Consider the following 23,901-nt stretch of genomic DNA (forward strand, 5'->3'; position numbering starts at 1 on the left):
AAATCTGTTGGTAAAATGAAATAAAAAAATACAAAATCGAAGAGGTTTTGATCGTATTACAGCATAGAATGGCGCAGAATGCAGCAGCACCCCTCGGTCGCCTTGTTTTTTGTACATTTTAGTCACCCAAAAAGAAGTCCAAGCATTAGTTTTGGAATTAATAATTTATTTCCGTATATTACACATTTAATATTATCGCTCAGGTTCCACAGTAAAATTGAACTATTTACAGTTTTTGGTTGATAATCAACCAACCCCCCGAATTCGTAAGTACAAACACATCCATAATAAACATACAACAAAGTACATAGCATTGACATTATTAAAGCTAAAATGGGACAGTGCCAATTCTTACAGAAGAATGATTCTAATGGCAGAAAAAAAAGAAAAAAACCAAAAAAAAATAATAAAAATAAATGATCAAATGATAAAATCTTTGGAACTTATCGTGCATGTATACGATATATATATATATATATAGATCTCTCTGTTATGTTTATGTTTAGGTGTGTAATTTCGCTAGTAGATCACAAGGTAACAAGGCATTCATGTTGCATTATCTTTTGTCTGGTTTTTCTGTTAAGAGTCTTAGAAACTATTTTGTGTGTTCAGGCATCAGGTCACAGAAGATCCGATCCGATCAGATCCATTTCGTTTGGGTAGCTGCTCCTCTCTCTCTCTCTCATTCAATACTCATTATCTAGAAGGGATTTGCAAAGTTTTCTCAACTTTGAGATGTGACCTTGGCTGCTTTTCGTTTGCGTTGAGGAGAGGAACAAAAACATTACATAGACATACATTAGAATTAGCAATCGATAGATGATGGCAGATAGAAAATAGCAAATAGCAGAGGATAGAAGTTAGGTCTATTACCCATGCGGAAGAGTTAGCTGCTGTTTGGTTGGTGTCAAAACTAAGGCTGGGGTGGGATTAGATTGCGATTAGCCACTACTAAGTAAAACTACAACGAAAGATCGCGCATGAAAATGTCGGGGAAGGGGGCTGTTCCTGCTCCTGCTCCTGTGCATTCGTGATGTGTGTCGTGGAGGTTGATAGATGGTGAGACATTGAAATGAGTGTGTGCCGTCGATGTCTGATGATGCATTAAAACAAAGCCCGTAAGTTATAAAAGCCAAAGAGGAGGATTAGCAACAACTAGAATGTAGCGTGTGATCTGCGCTCACTGTTGGGCACGCGTATCCTCGCGCTGGTACTTGGCAAACTCAAGGAATATCTCCTCCAATGTGGTCTGACTGACCGAATAGTCTTCGACATTCAAGTCCTCACGATTTTTCTCCATTAATCCAAATATGTGCGACCACTTGACACCCGTCAATGGAATGTAGAATGTTAAAATGCCCTGATATTCCTCTCTACACACACACACGCACAAATCATAAAGAAAGAAAGAGAAAAATCATTTAGCAAAAGGGTTTTTGCAGAATTCCTTTAGACTTGCTGCACTTACTGCAAGATGGAATGTGGATATTCACGCTCCACAAACTCCTTCACTTCGTTGATGCTCTGCTGGGCCATCTGCTCGGGCACCGTCTGCTCGTCGGCATTCCTGGTGCCGGCGGTGAAGCTGCTGCTGTGCCGCAACTGTCGCAGTGCCTCCAGATTTCGGCGCACCTTGATCTTCAGTATGAGGCCCTTGGAGAACTTGTTCTTCAGATGCTGCGTGCTGCCAATGCACTTGAACTCCCCATTGACCATGATGGCCAGACGTGTGCACAGCGCCTCGCACTCCTCCATGCTGTGGGAGGTGAGGACAATCGATTTGCCCGAGTCACGGATGCGACAGACCATGTTCCACAGCTGGCGGCGTGCCGCCGGATCCATGCCCGTTGTCGGCTCATCCAGATACACCACCGAGGGGCTGCCGATGACGGCTATGGCGGTGCTCAGCTTGCGCTTGTTGCCGCCACTGTAGGCGGCCGTACGCTTATCCATGTGCTTCATGAAGCCAAACGACTTGGCCAGATCCTCGGACAGCTGCTTGATGCGCCCCTCCTGGACGCCACGCAACAGGCAGAAAATGCGCAGCACCTCGCGCCCCGTCAGGTCGTCCAGCAGGGCATCGAACTGCGGACAATAGCCGATCATCTTGTAAATACTGTTCATATCCGACTCCAGGCTCAGGCCCTGCACGTAGGCCGCACCCGAGCTGATGCGCTCGTCGCCAGTCATCATCTTGAAGGTGGTCGTCTTGCCCGCTCCATTCACGCCCAACAGCCCAAAGCATTCGACTCTGCAAACAAGGAGGCGAGACACTGAGTAAACGAAGATAGATTTGGGTTGGAAATGAAAACTTACTCCTGCACACAGAGCGACACTTGATTGACTGCCAAAAAGTTGCCATAATATTTGGTCACACGATCCAGCACCAGATTCTTGGCTGCCAATTCGGTGGAACTCATATTGAAGATGCGCTCCCGCTCCTGGGCCACATCATCGTCCAGATAACCCTCTTCCGGTGGCGGTGGTGCTTTGCTGCATAAACAAAAAGGTTAACAAATATGGGCAGGGGGCAGGGGGCAGGGGAGAGAGCGCGTCACTTACGTTGCCACTTTGCGTATCTTGTAGATGAGCTCGTTGACGAGTCGGAATTCCAGGATAATGATGGTGAGGAAAAAGACAACGCCCGTTGAGGCCATGTAGACCGTTTCGGGCCCAACGCCAGGCTCCGCCCAGGCAAAGAATGGCTTCATATCTGTGGGAATACAATTTGTTGAATGTTGCACATTAATAATTATTAAGGGGAAAACTTACTGCAACATTTTGGTATCATTTCGCAGAGTATAATGGGTGGCAGGCCCACCTTCTCGCAGGCATTCCTCGTGGCCGTATTGATGTACACCTTGTTGAGGCCCATGGCCAGTGAAAAGTGCGGAAAGATGCGGAACACCCAGCCGAGCACATCGGCCGTGTCCTTGGTGTCGAAGAAGTCCGATGACATGACCACAACGACAATGAACAGCGCCATGCCGCAGAAGATATTGATGATGGAGACGCGCGCAAAGCCGGTGGCTGGCTCCCTGAAGAACAGCGACATGATGTAGATGAACGGCAGCGCCGAGAAGCCAAACAGCAGCAACAGCAGGAAGTATCGGCCCAGCTCGCCGAACGATGAGAGACCCGCCTCTTGGAAGCACAGTATCGTGAGGATCACAATGAGGGACGTGAATATGTAGGTGGCAAAGTCGCAGATGAATTGCGACAGCCAGAAGGTCCACACCTTGACGCCGCCCACAAACTGGAGGAGCTTGGCCCGAGACTCGCGCTCCTTGATCATGAACAGAATGTAAATGGAGCTGACGAAGCACATGCAGAAGCACAGGTTGGATGCCAATTGGGTGCCCAGATTATTGCCCGTCGAGAGCTGTGTGAGCAGCGTGTTCGTGGTGTACGGCAGCGGTGCATTCGTCACGGATATCCTGATCTTGGGATCGAGCGCCTTCGCAATGGCATTGTGCGCCAGATTGACGGTGAGCGGCGCCGTATGCAGTGGCTGATTGTTCAGCCAGGCCACAATGGACGTCTCGTTGACGGTGGCCGCTGCCAGGTAGCGCGCATTGATCCGCACCTGAATCGTCTTGCCCAGCTCCAGGATGTAGTTCGTGAAGCTGGTCTGTGCGGGCGTCTCCTGCAGCTCGTAATTCGAGTCATAGGACTGTGCCAAGGCTGCATATTGTGTGGCTATGCGATCGCCCTGCGTGCCACTGCCCAGACTCTGCCGCTCCAGAACTGTCACTGCCAGTGGGTACTGTGTGAGGGACATGGTGATGGGCTTCAGTTCCATGAAGGTGCCCTGCGTTTCGATGATCAGGATGGTGACAACCACAAAGAAAATGGCCATAACGTTCTGGATGAGCAGCAGCAGCTTGTTGCGCCACGTGTACAGGATCTTCTTGAGGATCATCGCCTTCCATTGGTTCGTGAGCAGCTTCATGCCCTGCAGCAGGCGACGATTCTCGGAGAAGATGCCATCGGCTGCAAACAGTAAATTGAGCTTATCATTCGTTTCGGTTTCGATTTTGATTGACAGAATCCAACCACTGCTTACACTGTATGGACTCGTTGTCCTGATGGTGATTGTCCTCCTTGCCGTAGCCAGTGCCGCCGTTCATTATCTCGCTGGCATCCTTGAGATTGCCGGCGCCGTCCTTCTCGGCACCGACCTTCATGAAGACCTCCTCCATGGAGGTGATGCCCACGCCATAGCCATTCAGATGCAGCTCATCCGACTGCTCCTCCAGCTGGCCGAACATCTCCTCGAACTTCGAGGAGTAGCTATCCGGCAGCTGGTACGACAACTCAGCTCCAATATCGCACTCGGGCTGCAGTCCAGGCACGTACTTCTGCAGCAGAGCCGTCACCTCATTCGTCTCGCAATTGTCGCGCTTCACGCAGATCTAAACGGTCAGAGAATGTGTCAATAAGGATGTGAATGCAAGATGGGGTTAGGGGAGGAGGGATCATTTACCAATCGATAGCCAGAGCCATATTTCTTCTTCAAAAAGAACGATGTGCCGTGGCACTTGAGCTCGCCGTCGCACATGATGGCAATGCGATCACCCAGCACATCCGCCTCGTCCATAAAGTGTGTCGTCAGCAGCAGGGTGCGGCCAATCTTCTCCTGCTGCAGCAGATCCCACAGCTGTCGTCGCGCTGATGGGTCCATGCCCGAGCTGGGCTCATCGCAGAGCACCACCTTGGTGTCGCCGCACAGGGCACAGCAGACGGAGAGCTTGCGCTTCATGCCGCCGGATAGCTTCGACGAGGCCACGTTCGCCTTGTCCTCCAGCTCGATCATCTTCAGGTACTTGTTCACCTCATGCTCGACGGCCTGGCCGCGCAGCCCCTTCATGCGGCTGAAGAAGCGAATGTGATTCGCGACGCTCATCTCATCGAAGAGGACATTGTGCTGCGGACAGATGCCGAGGGACATGCGCGCGCCCTCGATATTGGTGCGGATGTCGCTGCCATTGAGGATGGCCGTGCCGCTGCTCGGCGGAAACATGCCCGTGAGCATCGATATGGTAGTCGTCTTGCCGGCGCCATTGTGTCCGAGCAGGACTGTGATCTCATCCTCAAACATGTTCATCGAGAGTCCCTTGACGACCATTTTGTCGGCGAATTTCTTCTTCAGATGCCGCATCTGCACGCCAATGTGCTTGCCCTCCGGTTCCCTTTCGAACGCATTCGGATCGCGATGCTCGTCCAGCCCGCCATTGGCTGGCATATCCTCGACGCCCATGTACTCCCTTTCGCCGCACCAAAACTCCCTGGTGAAGGGGAAGTTCCATGGCTTCGGCACACCAAAGCTGCCCGGCATTATCTGCTCCACATACAGACAGATGGTCATGCAGATGAAGCAGGAGGCCAGCATCATTAACATCACAGCGCCCACCGTCAGAGTGTCGTCCACGGAGACGGGCGTAAAGAAATTGCTCCACTGGAGGCCCTCGCCCGTGCCCTCGAAGCCGAGTATCAGCTTGATGCCAAAGCCCATGGCCGTGTTGGAGATCAAGCTCCAGCCGAGCTTCGAGCCCAGACTGAGATCGTCGTACGTGTTGATGGTGAAGGAGAACGGGATGTAGGCAATGAACCAGATCAGTCCCGTGACAGCCGCCGCAGTGCTGGCCTTGGAGAAGAACGTGGCCATCATGAAGCAGAAGCAGATGCTCGCGATGATGTAGATGATCAGAAAGAAGAGCAGGGCGCTGAAATTTGCATGGGTGAGGACGGCAACGTCCTCGCTCCAGTTGATCTTCACGAGTATGGCGATGAAGATCGCCGAGATGGTCAGCATGATGAAAGACTTGACAAACCACGCGGTCCAGTGCAGCCAGTTGCTGAGGCCCATGATCTTCATCACCTCCTTGAGCTGCTTCTCCTTCTCGGCGGTGATGTACTGCAAGTGATTGTTATGCCGTGAGAGGTCGAGGGTGAACGCTTGAGTCCCGTCGCGGCATAGCCACTTACCTTCGTGATGTACGTGCACGGATAGATGAAGCTCAGCAGGATGATCAGGGACATTATCGAGGACATGCCCTCCAGCAGGGGATCAAAGATGTAGGCCGGAAACGGATATCGCTGCATCACCACCTCCGGCAGCGTGACATTCTGCGCCAGCTCCTCGGCCTTCTGTCGCAGATAGCTCATCGACAGCACATGCTGCAGGGGCAGGAAACCCTCGCGCAGATACCCCACCGGTATGCCACCGTCCTCGTCACCCTCATTCCTCGGCCCCGTCAAATCAATGGTGGGAAAGAGCCGCATCGTCAGCCACGTGTTGGCTATGGCTATCGTCGCGGTGCGCAGCTCCGATGGGAATCTCAGGGCGAAGTCAAAGTCATCCGGCAGTTCGGACATCCCCGCCCAATCATCACTGAATTGGATTCCCGCAAAGGCCCTCTCTGCCACCAGATTCGCCTGCAGTGTGGCAGCATCCGCCGAGGAGTGATAGGCCTTCAGCTGCAGCCTGCTGCAGGTCTCATTCACGAGCCTGTCCAGCACGGGATTGTACGGGGAGTAGTACAGTTCAAACTTGAAATCGTTTAGACTCGATGCGGATGCACTGTCGGGTTAGAAATTTGGAATAACTTTGTGTTTATTTGTGGGCTCTTTTGGCAAGGACATTCACATTCTATTAGATCGAGTTATGGTTTAGTTTTGTGGCGTATTAGTGTCTTGCTTAAGGATGATATAGTAGGGATAAGTTGTTCGGTTAAGAGTTAGGGGGAAATTCAGTTGCGAAATAACCCATTGGATAATTTTGTATTTTCATTCATTACCTCCTTCGGTTGGGTGCAATCAGCTCTAGGAGTTTGCCAAGGTAGGACGAACTATGCAACGTATGTCTATGGCGAAAACGAGAGACAAGAGATTTACATAATTTACACAAACAAATGTTCAAATGTACCGGCATTAAGCATTGCAAACTACAGAAAACCATAGAAACTAAGTTGAGTTAGGAACAGAAAAGTTGAAGGCAAATAAATGCAAATCATAAGAAAGCCAATAAAAAAGGAAAGGAAACTAAAAAGGAAAAACATAAAGAAAGCGGTGGAAAAGTGAGCAAAAAACACCAATTCATAAGAGAAAGTAAAAAAAATATAAAATAAGTATGCCCAAAACTAAAAATCATGCATTAAAAACATAAAAACCATTAAAATAACATTAAAAATGTACATCAGCAATGCACTGGCAAGCGAGAAACATAAAAAGCAAGCGGGAAAAATAAAAAGCAATCGATGAACATAAGTGGTAGTATACAAATTAAATCCAAAAAGTCAATCAATAAAAGCTGGAATGGCAATCGAGAGCCATGCCCTTTTGAGGCAAGGCAGCAAGCAATTTAATAACAGAACCGAACTCACCTCAGAAGATCCAGATTGTCGAGGGACTGCACTTTGTAGTACCGATCGGGCATCGGTTCGGTGTCGACCAATGTGCGGACAAGGACCAGCAGCAGTGAGAATATCGCTGGCAGCACCAGTTCGATGACCATCTGCCACTTGTGGCTCCATTGAAGCGTCCAGTTCTTCCACAGCAGAAGGACGAACTTGTCCCAGTTCGTGACCTTTGCCATCGTTGCTCGATTGGCCTTTCTTTCTCTCTTTCTTTCTCTCTCTCTCTCTCTTATGTTTTGGTCTTTTGGTTTATCCCAGCATTAAAATCGTTTAAAATCAGGTTCTGAGGGGGAGAGAAATGAGGAAATTTGTTTAGTTCAAGTTGAAGTCTCACTCGAATGTCAATGTCAGCTTCAAACATAAATCGATGAACGGCAATGGCATTCTCTACTATCTTTTGGCATTATCTAATCGAAAGCCAACTTGTATTACCAGCGCAGCTGATAAAACGAATGTAAATAAATTATTACTCGTATTACAATCATTTTCTGCGATTCGATTCTACGGACAAATGGCCGAAATGTACCTATACCCAGAATGCACCCGGAACAACAATTAAGGCTGGTTGGGGAGGGGGACTTTGATACATATTTTCACGCGTTCCACTGAAGTGGAAACACGCGACAGATATTTACAGGCATTTTTGTTGTACGCATTACTTGGCTAGTCCCTAAATTGAATCCTAATATGCATATAGCGTAATCTTACATTTGCAAACAAAATAAAGAGGGAATCTCTCTCCACACACGCACACAAGAAAAACTCTCAAGTTGTCAAATATTAGATGACGATAATGCCAGTGCCGAAGCGAGTCGAAACGGCGCCACAAGGCTGCTGGCAACGGGTTTTTGTCCAGTTAAACACTTAATGTGTGTGGGGAGTAAAGTCCGAGAGCACAGCCAGCCAGCCAGCCAGCCATGTAAGAATTTTTGCTGATCTAAGGATGAATTGCATAAAACAAAACAAAAAAACTGAGAAAACAGAGGCAAATGCACCGATAAGGCAGCCAGCTACATGAGTACTCCTCGTTTTTATGATATTTCGCTACTTCGGGCAGACTTTTACTGAAAGGTTACTATGCGGAACCCATGGCAGAAAATGTATATCTAAAAAAACGATGGACAAATATCTATAAAGTATAAATATTTCCAGTTAGAGTACTACTGGAAGTTATCTGGCAGTTTATCCAACACTTCTCATGTTCCATTCGCTTATGGGAACTTCGACTCATACGCGAATGTTCTGCTAATGGAAAGGCTACCACCAGGCATAGGAAAAGCAATATTCACACCCAGAATAATGAAAGCACTAAAGGGTAAAAAGTACTCCAATCGATTTGCATTTAATGAACGGAAATCCCCAGAGTATGTCTGACTCGGCGGAGGTGGTGGCACGTAGAACAGGAATAAACAGAGATAAACGGAAAGGCATAAATTCAATTGGCTTCATAGCCGACAGCCGACAGCCGACATCTGGTCTTAGTTTTTGGTTTCGGGAGATACAATGTCTAATATTTGTACGGATATGATTGTCCATCAAGGCGTCACTTACCCTCAAGGCTTTCACTAGAACACAACAACAGAAAACAAAAAGCGCACCAGAACAAAAAATAGTTAGCAAACGCGACGCGAACAAAAAAGTCTATCAAATATGCACGGAAGGCGTAGGCGGAGCGTGCGAGAGGGTACGGACGGACACTCGACCGTTTCGTTGGGCGGACTATTTAGAACTAAAGCCAAACCCGAAAGGCAATCTCCATTTGTATCAATGGAATGAATAGAGTGCCGCTAGCCAACGCCAGCGGCCCATAGAGGGCCAATAAAGCAAATAAATTTGTAGTTCGGTTTCGGTCTGGCCAAAAAAGTTGATAAGGCGCGGAGTGCGAGTGCGAGTGCGAGTGCCTGTGCCGTACAAGCAGACTACATGTGTCCCCAGGCATTATCGCAGAGGGGTACACACAATACCCCATCATAAAGGCCCCCTGCCCACGCCCCAGTACCTACGAAATGTATTACTCATTCGAGTTCGAGTTCGAGTTCGAGTTCGATCCGCATGCTAATAATTGGCTTGATTGAATGCTAGCCGCGCAGATCCTTTAGGGCCATCGTTGAGGGTATTACTTGGACTTATTCTATTGGTAAAAGATTAAACGTACAAAAGACCCATAAGACATTCCCACAGAGATACGATAAACGACGAATGCCCGGGGGCATGAATCATCCAAGCTAGACGCGTGGGACACTCCAGTATCTTTTGGAGAACTGCTTTCTTTATCGATTGTTGGGGATTGGGATCCACACGACAGTTGTCTATGATAATGATTCAGTTACTTGTGCAATACAACATCAAACGTTTTGAAATCTTTGGAGTGGTCAGTCGGTCTAGTGTTGATAAGAACTTTCTTTCTTTCACAGAAATTTTAGTGATAACGCGATCCCAGACCAGAGATTATGTTGAATTTGAGAACACCTGTTCCTGTATCGAGGGCGGTGCCTTTCGCAGTGCTAAATATTTCACGTTAACTATGACAAGGTATTTTAAGTTATGTTTTATTATGCAATAAAATGTATATGTATTGATACGAATCGAAGGGAAGACGTTTTGGGACTCTCATGTACTTGACATATACTCCCACCCCTTTGAACCTCTTGTTTGTGATCTCAAGTTTAAAATCCTTTGTATTTACTCTAATTCGTTTTTAAAAGATGCAAAAATATAGAAAAAAAAGGGATGTATCCTTCGAGCCGGATTTGAACCAGCGACCTATGGATCTCTGTTTGCAAATTGCACCGCAACACCATCTACAGTCCACCGCTCTACCAACTGAGCTATCGAAGGGGCACATTTGGAGGCGCTCCAACGAGCGACTGCTGGATGAAAGACGGGGCACGGGCATGGGCACTGACGGCATTGAACTCTCGCTCAGGGGAAAAAGTGAAAGGTATGCTATATATTTTAGTTATAAATAATGCAAGACCCGAGATGAACGCGATTTAAATGAAATGAAATGACAGCATTGTCAGCGGATTGTCGGAGACCTTCGATAGCTCAGTTGGTAGAGCGGTGGACTGTAGATGGGACAGTGGCACATGGCACATCAAATGTTGTGCCATATGTACATGTACATAAGTAGGACAGAGATCCATAGGTCGCTGGTTCAAATCCGGCTCGAAGGATACGAGTGTGTATGCATACACATATTTTGCACACTTTTATTCTGCATTGAACAATGGACACTGGACCCTCGGCACGCGAAACTTATATTGCTAAAAGTGTGACTTGTTTATGACTGAATGACTGATATGGGTGTGTTCGTGGAACCCTTAAAGAAACCCCGCACACTCCCATCATGTGATGACTAATATTAATATTATCTACGCACATGATAAGATGCCATACGAGAGATGTATGAGAATTACTCACCTGACAGTTGACATGTGACACGCATAAAAGGAATAGCACTACAAACTATCCCAATGATTGGATCTGATAATGGAAAAACTCTAGGGTATAACGACTAGACCAGAACGACTATAACATTCCGTCTCGATGGAACACTTTTTTTTTATGATTTTTTGTAGATAAATCCCTACCAAATATTGACAAATATCCAAACCCATGACACTAGCGGCATTCCACATCATGGGGCTTGCATCTGCAGCAGCAGCACCACACACCATACCATTTTATTGCGAGGTTTGGTCACATGGAAATGTATTCCTAATATTCTCGTTCGTACGTCTGCGTCTACGTCCGATATTACTCCATTAGATAATTCTCAATTATTTTGCACTCACCCCGGTTGGTGTAGGTGGACGTGGGACGTTATAAATGGGATTGTAAGGCCGATATTCTGATGTGTGGTGCGGAGTACACTGAGTGTTATTGCAGTGCCATATAACCGTGAAACCCTCGCCGCTCTCTACGCCAGCTGCCAGCGTTTCCCCAACTTGATTTTGTATCGCGATTGGTGCGATTGTGTGTTTGACATTTAATGATAACAATTTATTCCTAACGATGGGCTGTGGTCATCGGTGTCTGCGACATTAGTGCATAATTGATTGGCAAATAGTAGTAATCGCTCTCTCTCTCTCTCACTCTCTACCTCAATCTCCTTCCATCGCTCTCTAGCTGCCTGTAAACGCAATTATTTATTTATTTATTCTTCTATTGGTTGTGCGCTCTGCTGCTGCTGCTTCTGGCTCTCCTGCCTTTTCCAATGCCATTGCTAAAGTTGTGTAAACTTTTCCATTGCCACTATTAACAACTACCTTTGAGCCTTTAGTCCTTTAGGCTTTAATTTTTTAAATAATATGTGTCCTTTCTTCTAGCAAATCTTCCGCGAATTGAACAGAAACAGTATGAACCAATTGGGAACGGCATACATAGCTGTATGCCTCACGTCCCGTTATATCTCTATGACTCTCTTGGGAACGAGATTTGAAATTGATGGAATGATGGATAGATTGACGCATGCAACCGCCCGGATGCATGACAAATGCGCATGCAATACACACGCCCCTTTGGGAAAAGAACGCATATGTGTGTGTTCCGTGTGTGTATGCGCCGTTATGCAGACAGAAAAATAATAGATGTATTTTATTTATTGGCGCCCATAGCAGAAAATTTGCAATGCAACATACACACACTTCTTTTACATATGTTAGTGCGTACATTCATATATATAATGTATGAATATGGTGTCCCTGCCCTTGGCCTTCAAACATGTTGAGCTTCGCCCTCGCCAATACAAAAAAAAAACACTTTACCGGCAGAAAATACACACACACACAAAAATACGCATGCTACTTTTTGTTAGTCTCCTTACAGTTATCCAGTTGCACTCTACTTCCGTTATCTGCGTCGTCATTGATGGCCCTAAAAATTGCGAAAATTCTACGACATTCCATTCACCAAAAAGGTTGAAAGATTAGGAAAGGGATGTGGGTGTCGGTGTAGGAAGCGGGTAAGCGGGTATTCTTAGTACTTTTGCACTCTGGTTATGGATTATTTTTTGTTGTTTCGTTTCACTCTTTCGCGCACAGCTGTTTCACACAGCAAACACAATCAAACACACACACACACGAACACAAACGGCGGCGCACGAGATCGAGCAGCGAAAAGTGATTTTGTGTTTGTTAAAATATTAGATTAAAAAAATCATTTATGAAGTACTACTAACGCCAAAAACACAACTACACTGAACTCTCGGAGCTAGCCCCGACATAGATATATAGAAGCAAAGAAATTGTGAAGAGAGCGGGAGAGGGAGAGAAAAACTACACTCTGTTGCCGAATATGACGCGCGCGGGCAACACGAAGCAGCTGAGTAAAACGGAATAGAACAAAAAATAATCATAGAGACATTACGTGAGCTGTTTGGGTTGAATGAGCGGATGAGGAGGAGGAGAGAGAGCAACAGCCGAGAGAGAGAGATGCTATCGTTTATCGAATTGAAGCTGCATTTAAATTCCCATTCAAAAATGCCATCACACTCATGGCAATACGTTTCGCAAAATAAGCGGTGATACGGCATGGGCAGAGGGGTAGAGAGAGCATAGCAACGGAATTCATTCTGGTCGCTATCGTTTATCGATTGAGGCTGCATTCAAATTCCAATTCAAAAATGCCACCACACACAAAGTAATTTGTTAATTCTCGAATTTAATTATTTATTCAGCTTTTAAAGGCTCTCTGGCCACATGGCGGTGGTAGGGCTGGTAGCAATTCCCAGCCACATTTTTAATTATGCAGCCAGACACGTGCGTTCGCACGGAAAAATCGTTAATTATTGAATATGGGCAGGCAGTCTAAGGACAATGGCTTCTAACAAATATATGCACATGCTTATAGAGGAGTATGTACATGTGTATGTGAATTCAAGGCTGGGAATGCTTTGGTTTTGACCCAATTTAAAGTTGGACTTTTGTTTTTTTATTGTGCTGTTTCGTCGTTTGGTTATTTATTGCCTTTAGCCTTGTCCGATGGATTCGTGAAACGATGCAATTGCCCATTCGAGCCAATGCGACGCTTTAGCTCAGCACGCATCTCGTGGACCTGCTCAACCACACTGTTCACATCCGCCTGATAAATGCAATAATCCTGGATATTCAATCGCATTTTGTTCTTCTCCAAGCTGCCATACAAATACGAATAAACAATATCGCCCACGGGCACATAATACTTAAGCCAATGATTTGTATGCGAACTAAAATAAATGATTAATAGAAGAGATAAATAGATTTATAATAGATTCTTATACATACACCAATACCGATTTGTCGTGCAAAAAGTTGACAAATCTGGCCAAGTTTTCCATATCTTTGCGCAAACTGTAGAAGGAAAAGGCAGGCAGACATGTGAAAGAGAAAATGAATTTAAAGGGAGTAATTGTTGCGTTCTTACTGCTCCATCGTTTCGGCGACCGTCTTGCCATCGCGTATGAGGCGCACCTCCAGATAGAAGCCCGTGCTGTATTTATAGCGCAGATACTGCAGGCTGCCCAGGGAGACCATCTCGGAGTCGTGCAGGAGTATGATGAAATCGCCGAGCTTCTTGCACTCGAGCTCATCGTTGGTGGCAAAAATCACCGTCTTGCCGCAGTGCCGTATGTAGCGTAATATGTTCCAGATTTCGTCGCGTGTGGTGCCGGGCAGACCGCATGTGGGCTCGTCCAGGACGAGTATCTTGTTGTGGGCCACCAGGGCGAGGGCCACGTTCAGTTTGCGCAGCTTCTCGGCGGTGAGATTGCCGCATTTGCGATGCATCCAGCCGGTCATGTTCAGCATGAGGCACAAGTCGCGCATCTTCTCGCTGATCTTTGGCTCCGGCACGCCACGTATCATGCACAGCAGACGGATGTGCTCGCGCGGTGTGAGCTCCATGAGCAGCCCCGCATGCTGCGGACAGTAGCCCATGTAGGTGCGTATCTTGTCGGTGTCTAGCTTGAGGTCCAGCCCGCGGACATAGATCTCGCCAAAGGCAAAGCCATCGATGCCCACCAGCTGGCGCACCAAGTGACTCTTGCCCGAATTCCGGCGGCCATAGATGCCCATGCTCATGTACTTGTTGAGGGCAAAGGAGACGGTGTTCAGCCGCGTGCCCGTCATGGGCACCTTGGCCTCCACTTGATCGACCAGGAACACAGACTGCTTGCACTTGGTCATATCGGACTCGGCTATCTTCAGCTTCACATCGGCCATGTCGGCATCGTCAAAGGGATATGTGGCCGTGCGCAGATCGCGCAAGCTGCAAACGAACAGGTAAAGGTTAAGCAGAAGTTCGGGGAGCTTGGGACTTGTCTTACTCTCTGGATGAATGATATTTCTTCTCCCTGCGATGCAGCTCAATCCAAAATATGAGCAGGCCGCCCAGCAGGCTTGACACAACCATATAGACAATGGCTGGCATAATGCCCGGCGAACTCCATGTGAAATACGAATGAACTGAGCAAAGAAAAGAGAAATTAGAGCTTGAAAATGTTGCAGAATGTGCCGCCACTTACATTCACAATTGGGCACCATCTCCTGCATGTTCTCCAGTGTGCAGGATGGTGTCTTCTCGCACTTGTCCTGGCAGAGCATCTCCTCGAGGCACTGCGTGTAAATGTTGCTAATGCCATCGAGCATCGAGAAGCCCGGAAAGAGGCAGGCGCCGTAGAAGAAAATCTCATTGCTGTTGGCCACATCCCAGTAGAAAATGTAGAGCACAATGCCGGTGAGGCCGTGCAGCAGGAGCGAGGAGAGGAAGGCTCGTATGCGCGAGGTATTCACATAGAACGACAGCACATAGGTGTGGGTGAGGGCGGCCAAGCCATAGAGGCACATCAGCACCAGTATGAGGAAATTCTCATACGAGCCAAAGCCACCGATGCCCATCACGGCCATAATTACGACAATAATCACCGAGTAGATGAGGTACGTGAACAGGTCCCAGAATATGTTGACGCCCCAATAGATGGGCATGCCCAGGCCGGCAATGATCTGCAGGATCCTCAGCTGTGAGATCTGCTCCTCTACGATGGGAATAATGAAGACAGAGACGGCCAGCGGCAGGATGCAGCCCAATGCCAGCGGCGCATTCATGTGCGCAATCTTATTGTCTATCAGATTGATCTTCATGCTCAGCGGTGTGGGCAGCGGATGATTGGTGACCAAAGCGAAATGTTCCTTGTCATCGGGATATGCCAATCTGCAGATGACAGAAAGATAATTAGTTAGAGAACACAGAAGAGAGGAGAGGGTTAACCCACTTGAGCATCTCATTGTGCAGCAGATTGAGCATCATTGGCGCCGAATGGAATATGTCCTGTGTGATGTAGCCATTCATAATCTGATCGCCATCCTGTTCGACGGCCCCCAGGCTCTTGAGTTCGTTGACTTTCTTGAGATCATCGCGATAGCGACCCTTCTCGCACTTGAACGAGTTCTTCGTAAAGGAGCTCATCATGTTTCCCTGCCGCTTGTAGTGATGCGTCTTCGTCAGCGAGTGAATGTCCACGTAGCCGCAGCCCTTGATGTCCGGCATGTTGTTAACATCAGCGGCGGCGGTGAAGCCAATCTGGATGACATTCGAGCGCACCTTGGGCACGTCCAGCATCACCGACATCTTGGCAATGACCGCTATCAGTATGAAGCTGGTGAAGATCATGATAATGGGCCAGATATTGGGCGCCGAATGTATCATCTTCTTGTAGAACATGGCACGTATGCGCTGGCGTCGCAGCTGCTTCTCGGACACCACCTGATACTTGAAGGTTTGTGCTGCAAGGAGACATTGGGGGGAGCATATACAGAGGACAACTCTCTTTCTGGCTACTCACTGACATCCGGTATGATTTGCTTTTGCAAACGAAACGACTTGACCAGCTTCATGTAGGTGTCGGCCAGCTCGGTACTCACAATGCGAAAGTAATCAATGCCCAGCCGATTGCGATCCGATTCCAGGTGCAGGCAGAGCTTCTGCAGGCGCGGGCGACTCGATAGGGGAATCCTGTAGGTGAGCGTGTCGCCAATTTCGTTGTCGGGCTGTACGTGCGACAGGAATTGATTGATAAAGTCCGTAATGGGCTCGGCGGGCACGTGCGGCTTCTTCGTGACCACCATATCCAGCATGCCGATAAACTTGGAGCGCAGGAAGAAGGATGTGCCGCTGGCCTCGAGCACGCCCAGATTGAGTATGGCCACGCGATCGGCCACATGCTCCGCCTCGCCCACACTGTACGTGGCCACCACAATGGCGCGCGTCTCCTTTTCCTGGTTTATGATCGCCCAGAAGCTCTGCGCCTCGCCGCCCGTCAGCTTCAGCGTGGGCTCCTCGAGGATCACGAGCTGTGTGTTGCCCGCCAGGCAGCAGCAGAGCGCCACCAGGCGGCGGCTGGCATAGCTTAGCTGGCCGATCTTCGTGCCGCGGCTCTCGATGTGTTGGTCGAGCAGCGTCAGCCACTTGCGCTTCTCGATCTTGAAGCGGTCCTCGTCCTCGCGTCGCAGCTTTAGTCGCACATGGTACTCGATGGTCTGCTGCACGGTCAGGTGGCGACTCAGCCCGTGCTCGTCGAAGCGAAAATCAACCAGGTGGCGTGTCGTGCCCTTTGGCGTGTAGCCGTTGCCCAACACGGAGACGCTGCCGCGCAGCGGGAACTTTAGGCCGGCCATTAGGCGCAGGAGAGTGAGCTTGCCGGAGCCAATGTGGCCGAGTATGGCCAGAATCTCGCCCTTGTAGACGCGCAGCGAGACATTTTTGAGTATCTTCTGCTCGGAATCGTGATGCGAGGTGCTTACGTGCTTTAGGCGCATCATCTCCTCGCTGCCGGCGTCGACAAACTCAAAGTTTTGCCAGCTGGGCGATCGGCCCACGTACATGGCGCCCTCACTTCTTTGTGTTTCCACGCGCGGCTTGTTCCGCAGAACGCGGCGACTCAGCAGACGGCCGGGACAGCGCCACTGCACCAGGAAGAAGACCAGTAGATAGATGATGAGGCAGCACGCTGCCGAGGCATACAGCACGGTAAAGTCGTAGTACGTGAGGTCCCTGGGATAGTCGATGACGTGATGGAAGAGCTGCATGCAGAAGCTGAACTGCGTGTTGAAGAACGACACCAGTATAAAGGCCACATAGTAGCTGTGCACGTCCCAATATCGATCCAGGATGATGCCAAATGCCGAATAGCTGAACAGCCACATGACCAGGCCGAAGAGCACGCCGTTGATGGGATTGGCAAAGAGCTTGGCCACCACCATGGCAGTGAGTATCAGCTCAATGTAGTAAATGAATATGAATAAGATTGCTCCGGCCATTGCCTCGACCGTGTATTCGCCATCTTCCATTACCCAAAATATCTGTTTTGAAGCGGAGAGAGAGGAACAACGGATTATTTGAGTGCTGCAAAGCGATCGCTGTGCCAGTGTTGTCAAGCAGCCAACCATCGACTATCGATCGTTGCATTTTGAAATTCACGGAACGTACAATCAAAACCAAAAGGGCACCAAGTCCGGTCACCATCAAACGCAGCATTAACACCAAAAACAAACAGGAATACTGCGTGCAGAAAGAGAAGCCATAGTGCCACTGATGTACCATAACGCCATCCTCCAGCTGACCAGCGATGTTCTATAAATGGATGGGAAAATTTGATTCTTCTCTGTGACGGGACGGGCACCCAGACGCGACTCACTCTGATAATATTCAAGAATGGCAACAGAAAGATGAAATTGTATAGAAACGCGGGCATTCGGACGAGAGTCATCATGGCGCAGGGTTCAGTTGCCGCCTTTAGTCGTATGTTGAAGACCTCCACCTGGGGCTCGGTGTATTTGTTGGGATATTTCTTGACCAGTTGGTGGTACCATTGCAGGAATATGTGATGCTGCACCTGGAGGAAACCCTCGCGTATGTAGAGATCCTGCTTCGTATCCGAGTCCTTGGCATTGTCGCGCTTCTCGCGCACAGCGCCCGTGCAGCGTGTCAGCCAGAGGCGATCCTCGGTGAGGAAGGGCTTTATGGTGCGAAACTCACTGGGGAAACGTATCGAAATGGAGAGGCTCTTGGGTGCCTCGGTTTTGGGCGAGTCGTGGAACACGATGCCCGCCAGGGTGGTGCGCTCATCGAACTGCTTCTGCATATCCTCATTGCTCGTGTACCCCAGGACGCCCAGCATGCCCAGTTTCTTGGCCACGCCCTCGGTCAGCATTTCGGTAATCTCCGACTTGGGTGCGTAGGCCAAATAGTACTTGATTTTATCCCGCTTCTTATCGACCATATTCCTTTGTGGAGGGTGGGAAAATATCAATATGCAGTGGCTTACCCCCTGCCCAGATGGGCTGGCCTCTGGCTTTTTGGCTTACGATAGAATATCTAGGTCGTTCAGCTTATGGGCGACGACCACGTGCTCGCGATCTGTGTCGGCCCGTGGGAATAGCAGCTGCTTCGTGTGCGCTATGGGATTCCCCTGGATCAGTATCATGATAATCACCATGACAATGGCCTCGAACAGCACTCGGCGCCATTGGTTCTTCTCGATTTGAATGTAGCGCTTGAACAGCAGACCAAATCTTGCTGTCATATTGAAATTTAATGGACCCCTCAATGGTCTCGGGGCGTGGAAAAACTAAAACTAGGTTTTTTAAATAATTGTGTCTAGCTAGTTACTAGCTACGTTTTGTTTACTTCATAATAAACAAGGCACAAAAAAACATTGTTCTCCAAGCATATTTCGATTTCCTGACTATTGCCTGGGTATATGTGCGGTATATTTTAAGGTTTCGAAGGTATATTTCGGTATATTCGCGAGGGTCAGCCGGATATATTGAAGGGATAAATTCGCGGTCACACTGGCCAGGTGGCGTATTGGTTTGATAAAAAAGAAAATGAAAACTAAATAAATGAAAATAACCTCTACGCCAGGTAAGTATTGGAGCAAAGCTGTAACCAAGTTACATATTACGACGTGGCGATTTCCCCCTTGAAAGGCGGGTGGCCAAATAATTCCCCTCTACCTAAGGGTAGAGCGGTAACTTAAAACCTCAAAAAAAAAAAAAAACTAAATAAATGTGACAAAGGTGTGAAAAATTCTTAATTTTAGTGGCAAACGAGACCAATCAATTGGTATATTTGCCATCCAAGCAGGCACATAGTAACTTGTTGTCTATTCCGGCACAAAGTCACAAAAGTGCCACGAGACGACAACATCAAAAGAGAGAGACAAAAAAAGAATAAAAAAAAAATGCGTGCGCTGAGGATATTCGCGAAGCAGGTGCCACCGGCGCACATCCTAAATATTAAATCAATAGTTTTGCTAGTTTTTGTCACACTATCAAGCGCTCCCCATGCTGTGCTGTCGCGCAAACATCACCTGGAAGTTCGCGTAAGTTTGTGGAAGAGACAGACACCGCCCCCCACCAAGGCCCCTGTCCCAACCCATCCCCGAACCGGCAATGCCAATGGGCACCTGACTCATATTTCCTTCTAACCCACAACCACTTATCATACACAGAACGATATGCGGCCCTACATAGCACTGAGCACATTCGGCTTCTATACCAATGGCCATCTGGATGTGCAGCTCAGTAAGCTGACGATTGACGGTGAGAATCCCGGGGACTTGGTAAGTGTGAAGAGGAGAAAACTCTAAGCGTAAAGCTCCTCTAACTGCTCTTGTCTGTGCAGTTTGGCCTGTCGCTGGACAAGACCACCATTGATCAATTGAATCCCTACCTGGACTCGCATCAAAACAAATGCATCCTCGAGGAGCCGCCAAATATGCAGACCAGTGGACCCATCCTGTTCTTTGTGCTCGATCTGAAAGAGCTAAAGTGAGTAGCCACACCTGTACATACATACACACACATACGCTAACACACTTCTCTGCTTTTACAGAGTGCGCGTCAAGTGCTCACCCGAATGGAACAATAAACACATCTACAAGGATATCGCCTCGCGCCACAAGCGCAACTCCTTGGCCAAGGTCAGTGACTCTGTGCTGTTCCGGCAGCGTCGCGATGCACCGCCACAATACTCAGCCGAAGGTGCCGATGACATGGACGAGCATTCAGTGGAGGAGCCCATGGATACGGAGGAGCTGCGTCAGCCACATGCCCTGAAACCATCGCCATCAATCGCCGTTGTGGGTAAAATCGAAGTGCCAGCCGATGTGAAGCCCAGCCCCAAAGCCAAGGAAGGAGTTGCTGCTGTAGCTGCTGCTCCAGCTGCTCCTGCTGTTCCTGCTGCTCGTCCTGCTGATCCAGTCAGAGTGCACGGTTATGCTGGAACACCGGAACAACTTACCCTTGACAAGAAGCGTATTAATTCGTTAATGAATTCCATAAACAAACCACCGAAAAAATCGCAAATCAAACCAGAGGCTGCAGCTGCTGCTGCAGCTGTACCCAAGGATGAGGACGAAGATTATCTTGCACCCGACCCCAAGCAGGAGCCAGTGGAAGTGCCAAAGGTGGCTTCAATACCACCACCATCAGCACCGAAAGCAGCTGCACCTGACACTGAATCCGACAAGATGAAAGCCGACAACGACAATAATGCCGAAGAAGTAGCGCCAGCTCCAGTTAATCCCTTTCCCTCGGAGCAACTGGGCCCCTTTCCCGGCGAAAGTCTGTCCGACAATAGCTTGTACAATTCGTACAAGCAATCGCAGGATGCGCTGTGCAAGGACTCCACGCTGCCACTGGACAGACAAGTCATTCAGGGTGTGACTTATTACAACTTTACGTTCTCCATGCTGGTGGCCACACTGCAGGATGAGGGCCTCTACAACCTGTACTTCCATGCCTGTCCCAATTACTATGCGCCCAAAATAGTGTCCTTTAATGTGAGTACAGCAGAAGGGGCATGTCAGTTAGATGCTAAAAATCAACCATTATGTTGCAGGTGGACATTGAGGAGAACAACAACGGCAACTATCTGTCGGCGGGAGAGATGCCCCTGCCCGCTCTGTACTTTATGATGAGTCTGCTCTTCTTTTTGTCCGGACTGTTCTGGGTGTTCATTCTGAAGAAGAGCAAGCATACTGTGTACAAAATACACTACTTGATGGCTGTGCTGGTGTTCCTCAAGTCGCTCTCCCTGATGTTCCACTCGATCAACTATCATTTCATTGAGAAGCGCGGCGAGCATGTCGAAACGTGGGCCATACTCTACTACATCGCACATCTGCTGAAGGGCGCTGTGCTCTTCATAACCATCGTACTCATTGGCACCGGCTGGACCTTCATCAAGCACATACTCTCGGACAAGGACAAGAAGATCTTTATGATTGTGATTCCACTGCAGGTGAGTGACACTCTCTCCACATATGGAGTGCATCTAGCATTCATTTTGAACTTTTCTCTCTGTTCCTCTGTTTGCATAGATCCTGGCAAATGTGGCGCAAATCATCACAGATGAATCGGATCAGAGCGATGCCGAATTCCGCACCTGGCACAACATTTTCTTCTTTGTGGATCTGCTGTGCTGCGGCGCCATACTGTTTCCGATTGTGTGGTCGATACGCCATTTGCATGAGGCCTCGGCCACCGATGGCAAGGCGGCCATCAACTTGCGCAAACTGAAGCTCTTCCGCCAGTTCTACATTATGATTGTTTGCTACATTTACTTTACGCGCATCATTGTCGATCTGCTCCAGATGACTGTCGTGTTCCAGTATGCCTGGCTGGACGAGATGTTTCGCGAGATGGCCACCTATGTGTTCTTCGTGCTGACGGGCTACAAATTCCGTCCAGTATCATCACATCCATACTTCACGGTGCCCGACGACGATGACGATGATGAGGTGGAGGTGCTCACTGGCTCCGGCCTCACCGAAACGGTGCATCGCATCAAGCCACTGAATCGTAGTGGCAGCCATGGCACCGCCTCCACTGGTGGCATCACCATCATCGAGGGCAATGAGGATGAGCGCGAGAATCTAATCGCGAAACGAGAATCAAGTCATGAATACGATTAGGCGATAAGGCAGCACCCTCCTTCATCCCCTTTCCCCAGAACCTTACCCATAGAACACACACAACAACAAGCAATCAAAATCCAATCTACATACATAATATTCCAATGCATAGTCTTTAGAGGCCACAGCCCAGATCTTCGCCGTTAAATTCTAGGCAATAGGCAGAGACCCCAGAGGTTGTGCGTGAGTGTGTGTGTGTGGCTGGTCTTTATTTGTATACACCACAAATAATACTTGAGTTTAGATCATTATCGTACACCTAAGGCAGCAGAAGGAGCTACAAAACAGAGAAGAATAATCTCAATTTGTGCAGCAATCGAACGGCGCAACTGCAAGTGGACTCCACGGCGAGAGAGAGAGAGATGGACAGAGAGGAGAGCGAGGGAGAAGGCAACCCGTCCAGCGCCCACGCGGAAGACACATTTGTAAATAATTACTTAATAATCGAACGCACCGAACGCTGCTTCTGACTCTCCCTCCCTGCCCCCATCCTCTACTATTACCATATATAAATTACTATATACTGTATATGTTTAAATTTATGAATAATTTTAATGAATATAATAACAAAGCTTTAATATATAAACGAGGATAGAATGCATCATATAACTAGTCCCCATTGGATTTCCCCAGTACAAATTTTAATTGATTCTTGCACTTGAATGGATGTTCTTTTGACTTTTAGTTCATGTTTTTAACCAAACTCTCTACCAAGTTGTTCGATAAAAATCAAAGCAATTTCGTAAGTGTACCTTTGGGACGTTGTTCTGATAAGACATCCAAAATGATTGTAGACAAAATATTGTGCCATGATGCACTTTTTAAACCCGGTACTCGGAGAGTAAATAGGGCACAGAAGGAAGCGTTTCCGACCCCATAAAGTATATATATTCTTGATCAGCATCAATAGCCGAGTCGATAGAGCCATGTCTGTCTGTCCGTCTGTCCGTCCGTCCGTCCGTCTTGTTTGTCTGCTAGTTCTCAGAGACTATAAGAGCTAGAGCCACCAAATTTTGGCTCCGGACTGCTATATGCTCACACTGAAACACTGAAAGTGTATTTCAGAAATGAGCCACGCCCCCTTCCGCCCCCGCAAAAGGGCGAAAACCTCCCAAATCTACAATTTTGAAGATAAAAGAAAACGCCATTCCGTAGGAAATGGCCATATCTATCAGATCACCAAATTTGGATCAGATCAGATCATTATTATAGCCACAATGGAGAAATTAATTTCCCCTGTCCCGCAGCTTTTGTTGCTCTTTTAACCGACTTTGAACCCACCCCGTCCCGCAGCTTATATTTGTTTTTTTTTTTGTGTGCGGGCGCTGCCTCTGCCGCGCGTCTGCAGTGTGTGGGTCTAGGGAAGGGCGGCGAGCTAAAGGAGCGTGTTGGTGTGAGAAGTGTTGTAGATGTAGATGACAGATGAAGAAAAAATTTAAAATTTGACAAATAAACGCTAAGGTGCAGATGTAGTCCTGAGTGCCGGGTATGAAAGTTGTGACGCGTAAGAAGCGTGTCACACGTCCC

General features: G+C 48.1%; 3 protein-coding genes and 2 non-coding genes across 8 annotated transcripts; 2 read left to right on the forward strand and 3 right to left on the reverse strand.

Annotated features, from left to right (window-relative positions):
* Positions 1 to 168: 168 nt before the first annotated feature.
* LOC117581342 (ATP-binding cassette sub-family A member 3) lies at positions 169 to 9,145 on the reverse strand. Of its 4 annotated transcripts, XM_034268466.1 has the most exons (13): positions 8,970 to 9,145; positions 7,386 to 7,701; positions 6,801 to 6,866; positions 6,695 to 6,699; positions 5,989 to 6,578; positions 4,487 to 5,917; positions 4,067 to 4,415; positions 2,773 to 3,993; positions 2,563 to 2,713; positions 2,317 to 2,493; positions 1,469 to 2,251; positions 1,185 to 1,373; positions 169 to 747 (listed from the first exon to the last, which is right to left on the reverse strand). In XM_034268466.1, the coding sequence occupies exons 2-13, from the start codon at positions 7,595 to 7,597 to the stop codon at positions 687 to 689; spliced, it is 5,235 nt and encodes a 1,744-aa protein (XP_034124357.1). In that variant the 5' UTR covers positions 7,598 to 7,701; positions 8,970 to 9,145; the 3' UTR covers positions 169 to 686. The 4 variants fall into 4 exon arrangements, with proteins under 4 accessions (XP_034124357.1, XP_034124359.1, XP_034124358.1 ...); XM_034268468.1 differs by lacking the exons at positions 6,695 to 6,699; positions 6,801 to 6,866 and having other exon boundaries at positions 5,989 to 6,583; XM_034268467.1 differs by lacking the exon at positions 6,695 to 6,699 and having other exon boundaries at positions 169 to 1,373; positions 5,989 to 6,583.
* A 1,008-nt stretch (positions 9,146 to 10,153) lies between these two features.
* On the reverse strand, positions 10,154 to 10,256 carry Trnay-gua. The gene is made up of 2 exons: positions 10,220 to 10,256; positions 10,154 to 10,189 (listed from the first exon to the last, which is right to left on the reverse strand). It is a non-coding gene; the product is annotated as a tRNA-Tyr (tRNA).
* A 199-nt stretch (positions 10,257 to 10,455) lies between these two features.
* On the forward strand, positions 10,456 to 10,594 carry Trnay-gua. The gene is made up of 2 exons: positions 10,456 to 10,492; positions 10,559 to 10,594. It is a non-coding gene; the product is annotated as a tRNA-Tyr (tRNA).
* A 2,498-nt stretch (positions 10,595 to 13,092) lies between these two features.
* Positions 13,093 to 19,062, reverse strand: LOC117581343 (ABC transporter A family member 2). Its single transcript, XM_034268470.1, has 10 exons — positions 18,761 to 19,062; positions 18,091 to 18,679; positions 17,883 to 18,026; positions 16,240 to 17,755; positions 15,670 to 16,180; positions 14,923 to 15,608; positions 14,725 to 14,863; positions 13,824 to 14,666; positions 13,685 to 13,750; positions 13,093 to 13,626 (listed from the first exon to the last, which is right to left on the reverse strand). The coding sequence occupies exons 1-10, from the start codon at positions 18,976 to 18,978 to the stop codon at positions 13,377 to 13,379; spliced, it is 4,962 nt and encodes a 1,653-aa protein (XP_034124361.1). The 5' UTR covers positions 18,979 to 19,062; the 3' UTR covers positions 13,093 to 13,376.
* A 374-nt stretch (positions 19,063 to 19,436) lies between these two features.
* LOC117581344 (protein GPR107) lies at positions 19,437 to 22,885 on the forward strand. Its single transcript, XM_034268471.1, has 6 exons — positions 19,437 to 19,779; positions 19,909 to 20,019; positions 20,082 to 20,227; positions 20,292 to 21,240; positions 21,300 to 21,701; positions 21,781 to 22,885. The coding sequence occupies exons 1-6, from the start codon at positions 19,639 to 19,641 to the stop codon at positions 22,372 to 22,374; spliced, it is 2,343 nt and encodes a 780-aa protein (XP_034124362.1). The 5' UTR covers positions 19,437 to 19,638; the 3' UTR covers positions 22,375 to 22,885.
* Positions 22,886 to 23,901: the final 1,016 nt, after the last annotated feature.

The sequence above is a fragment of the Drosophila guanche genome, unplaced genomic scaffold, assembly GCF_900245975.1.
Source record: "Drosophila guanche unplaced genomic scaffold, DGUA_6, whole genome shotgun sequence".
In the NCBI taxonomy this organism is placed as follows: domain Eukaryota; kingdom Metazoa; phylum Arthropoda; class Insecta; order Diptera; family Drosophilidae; genus Drosophila; species Drosophila guanche.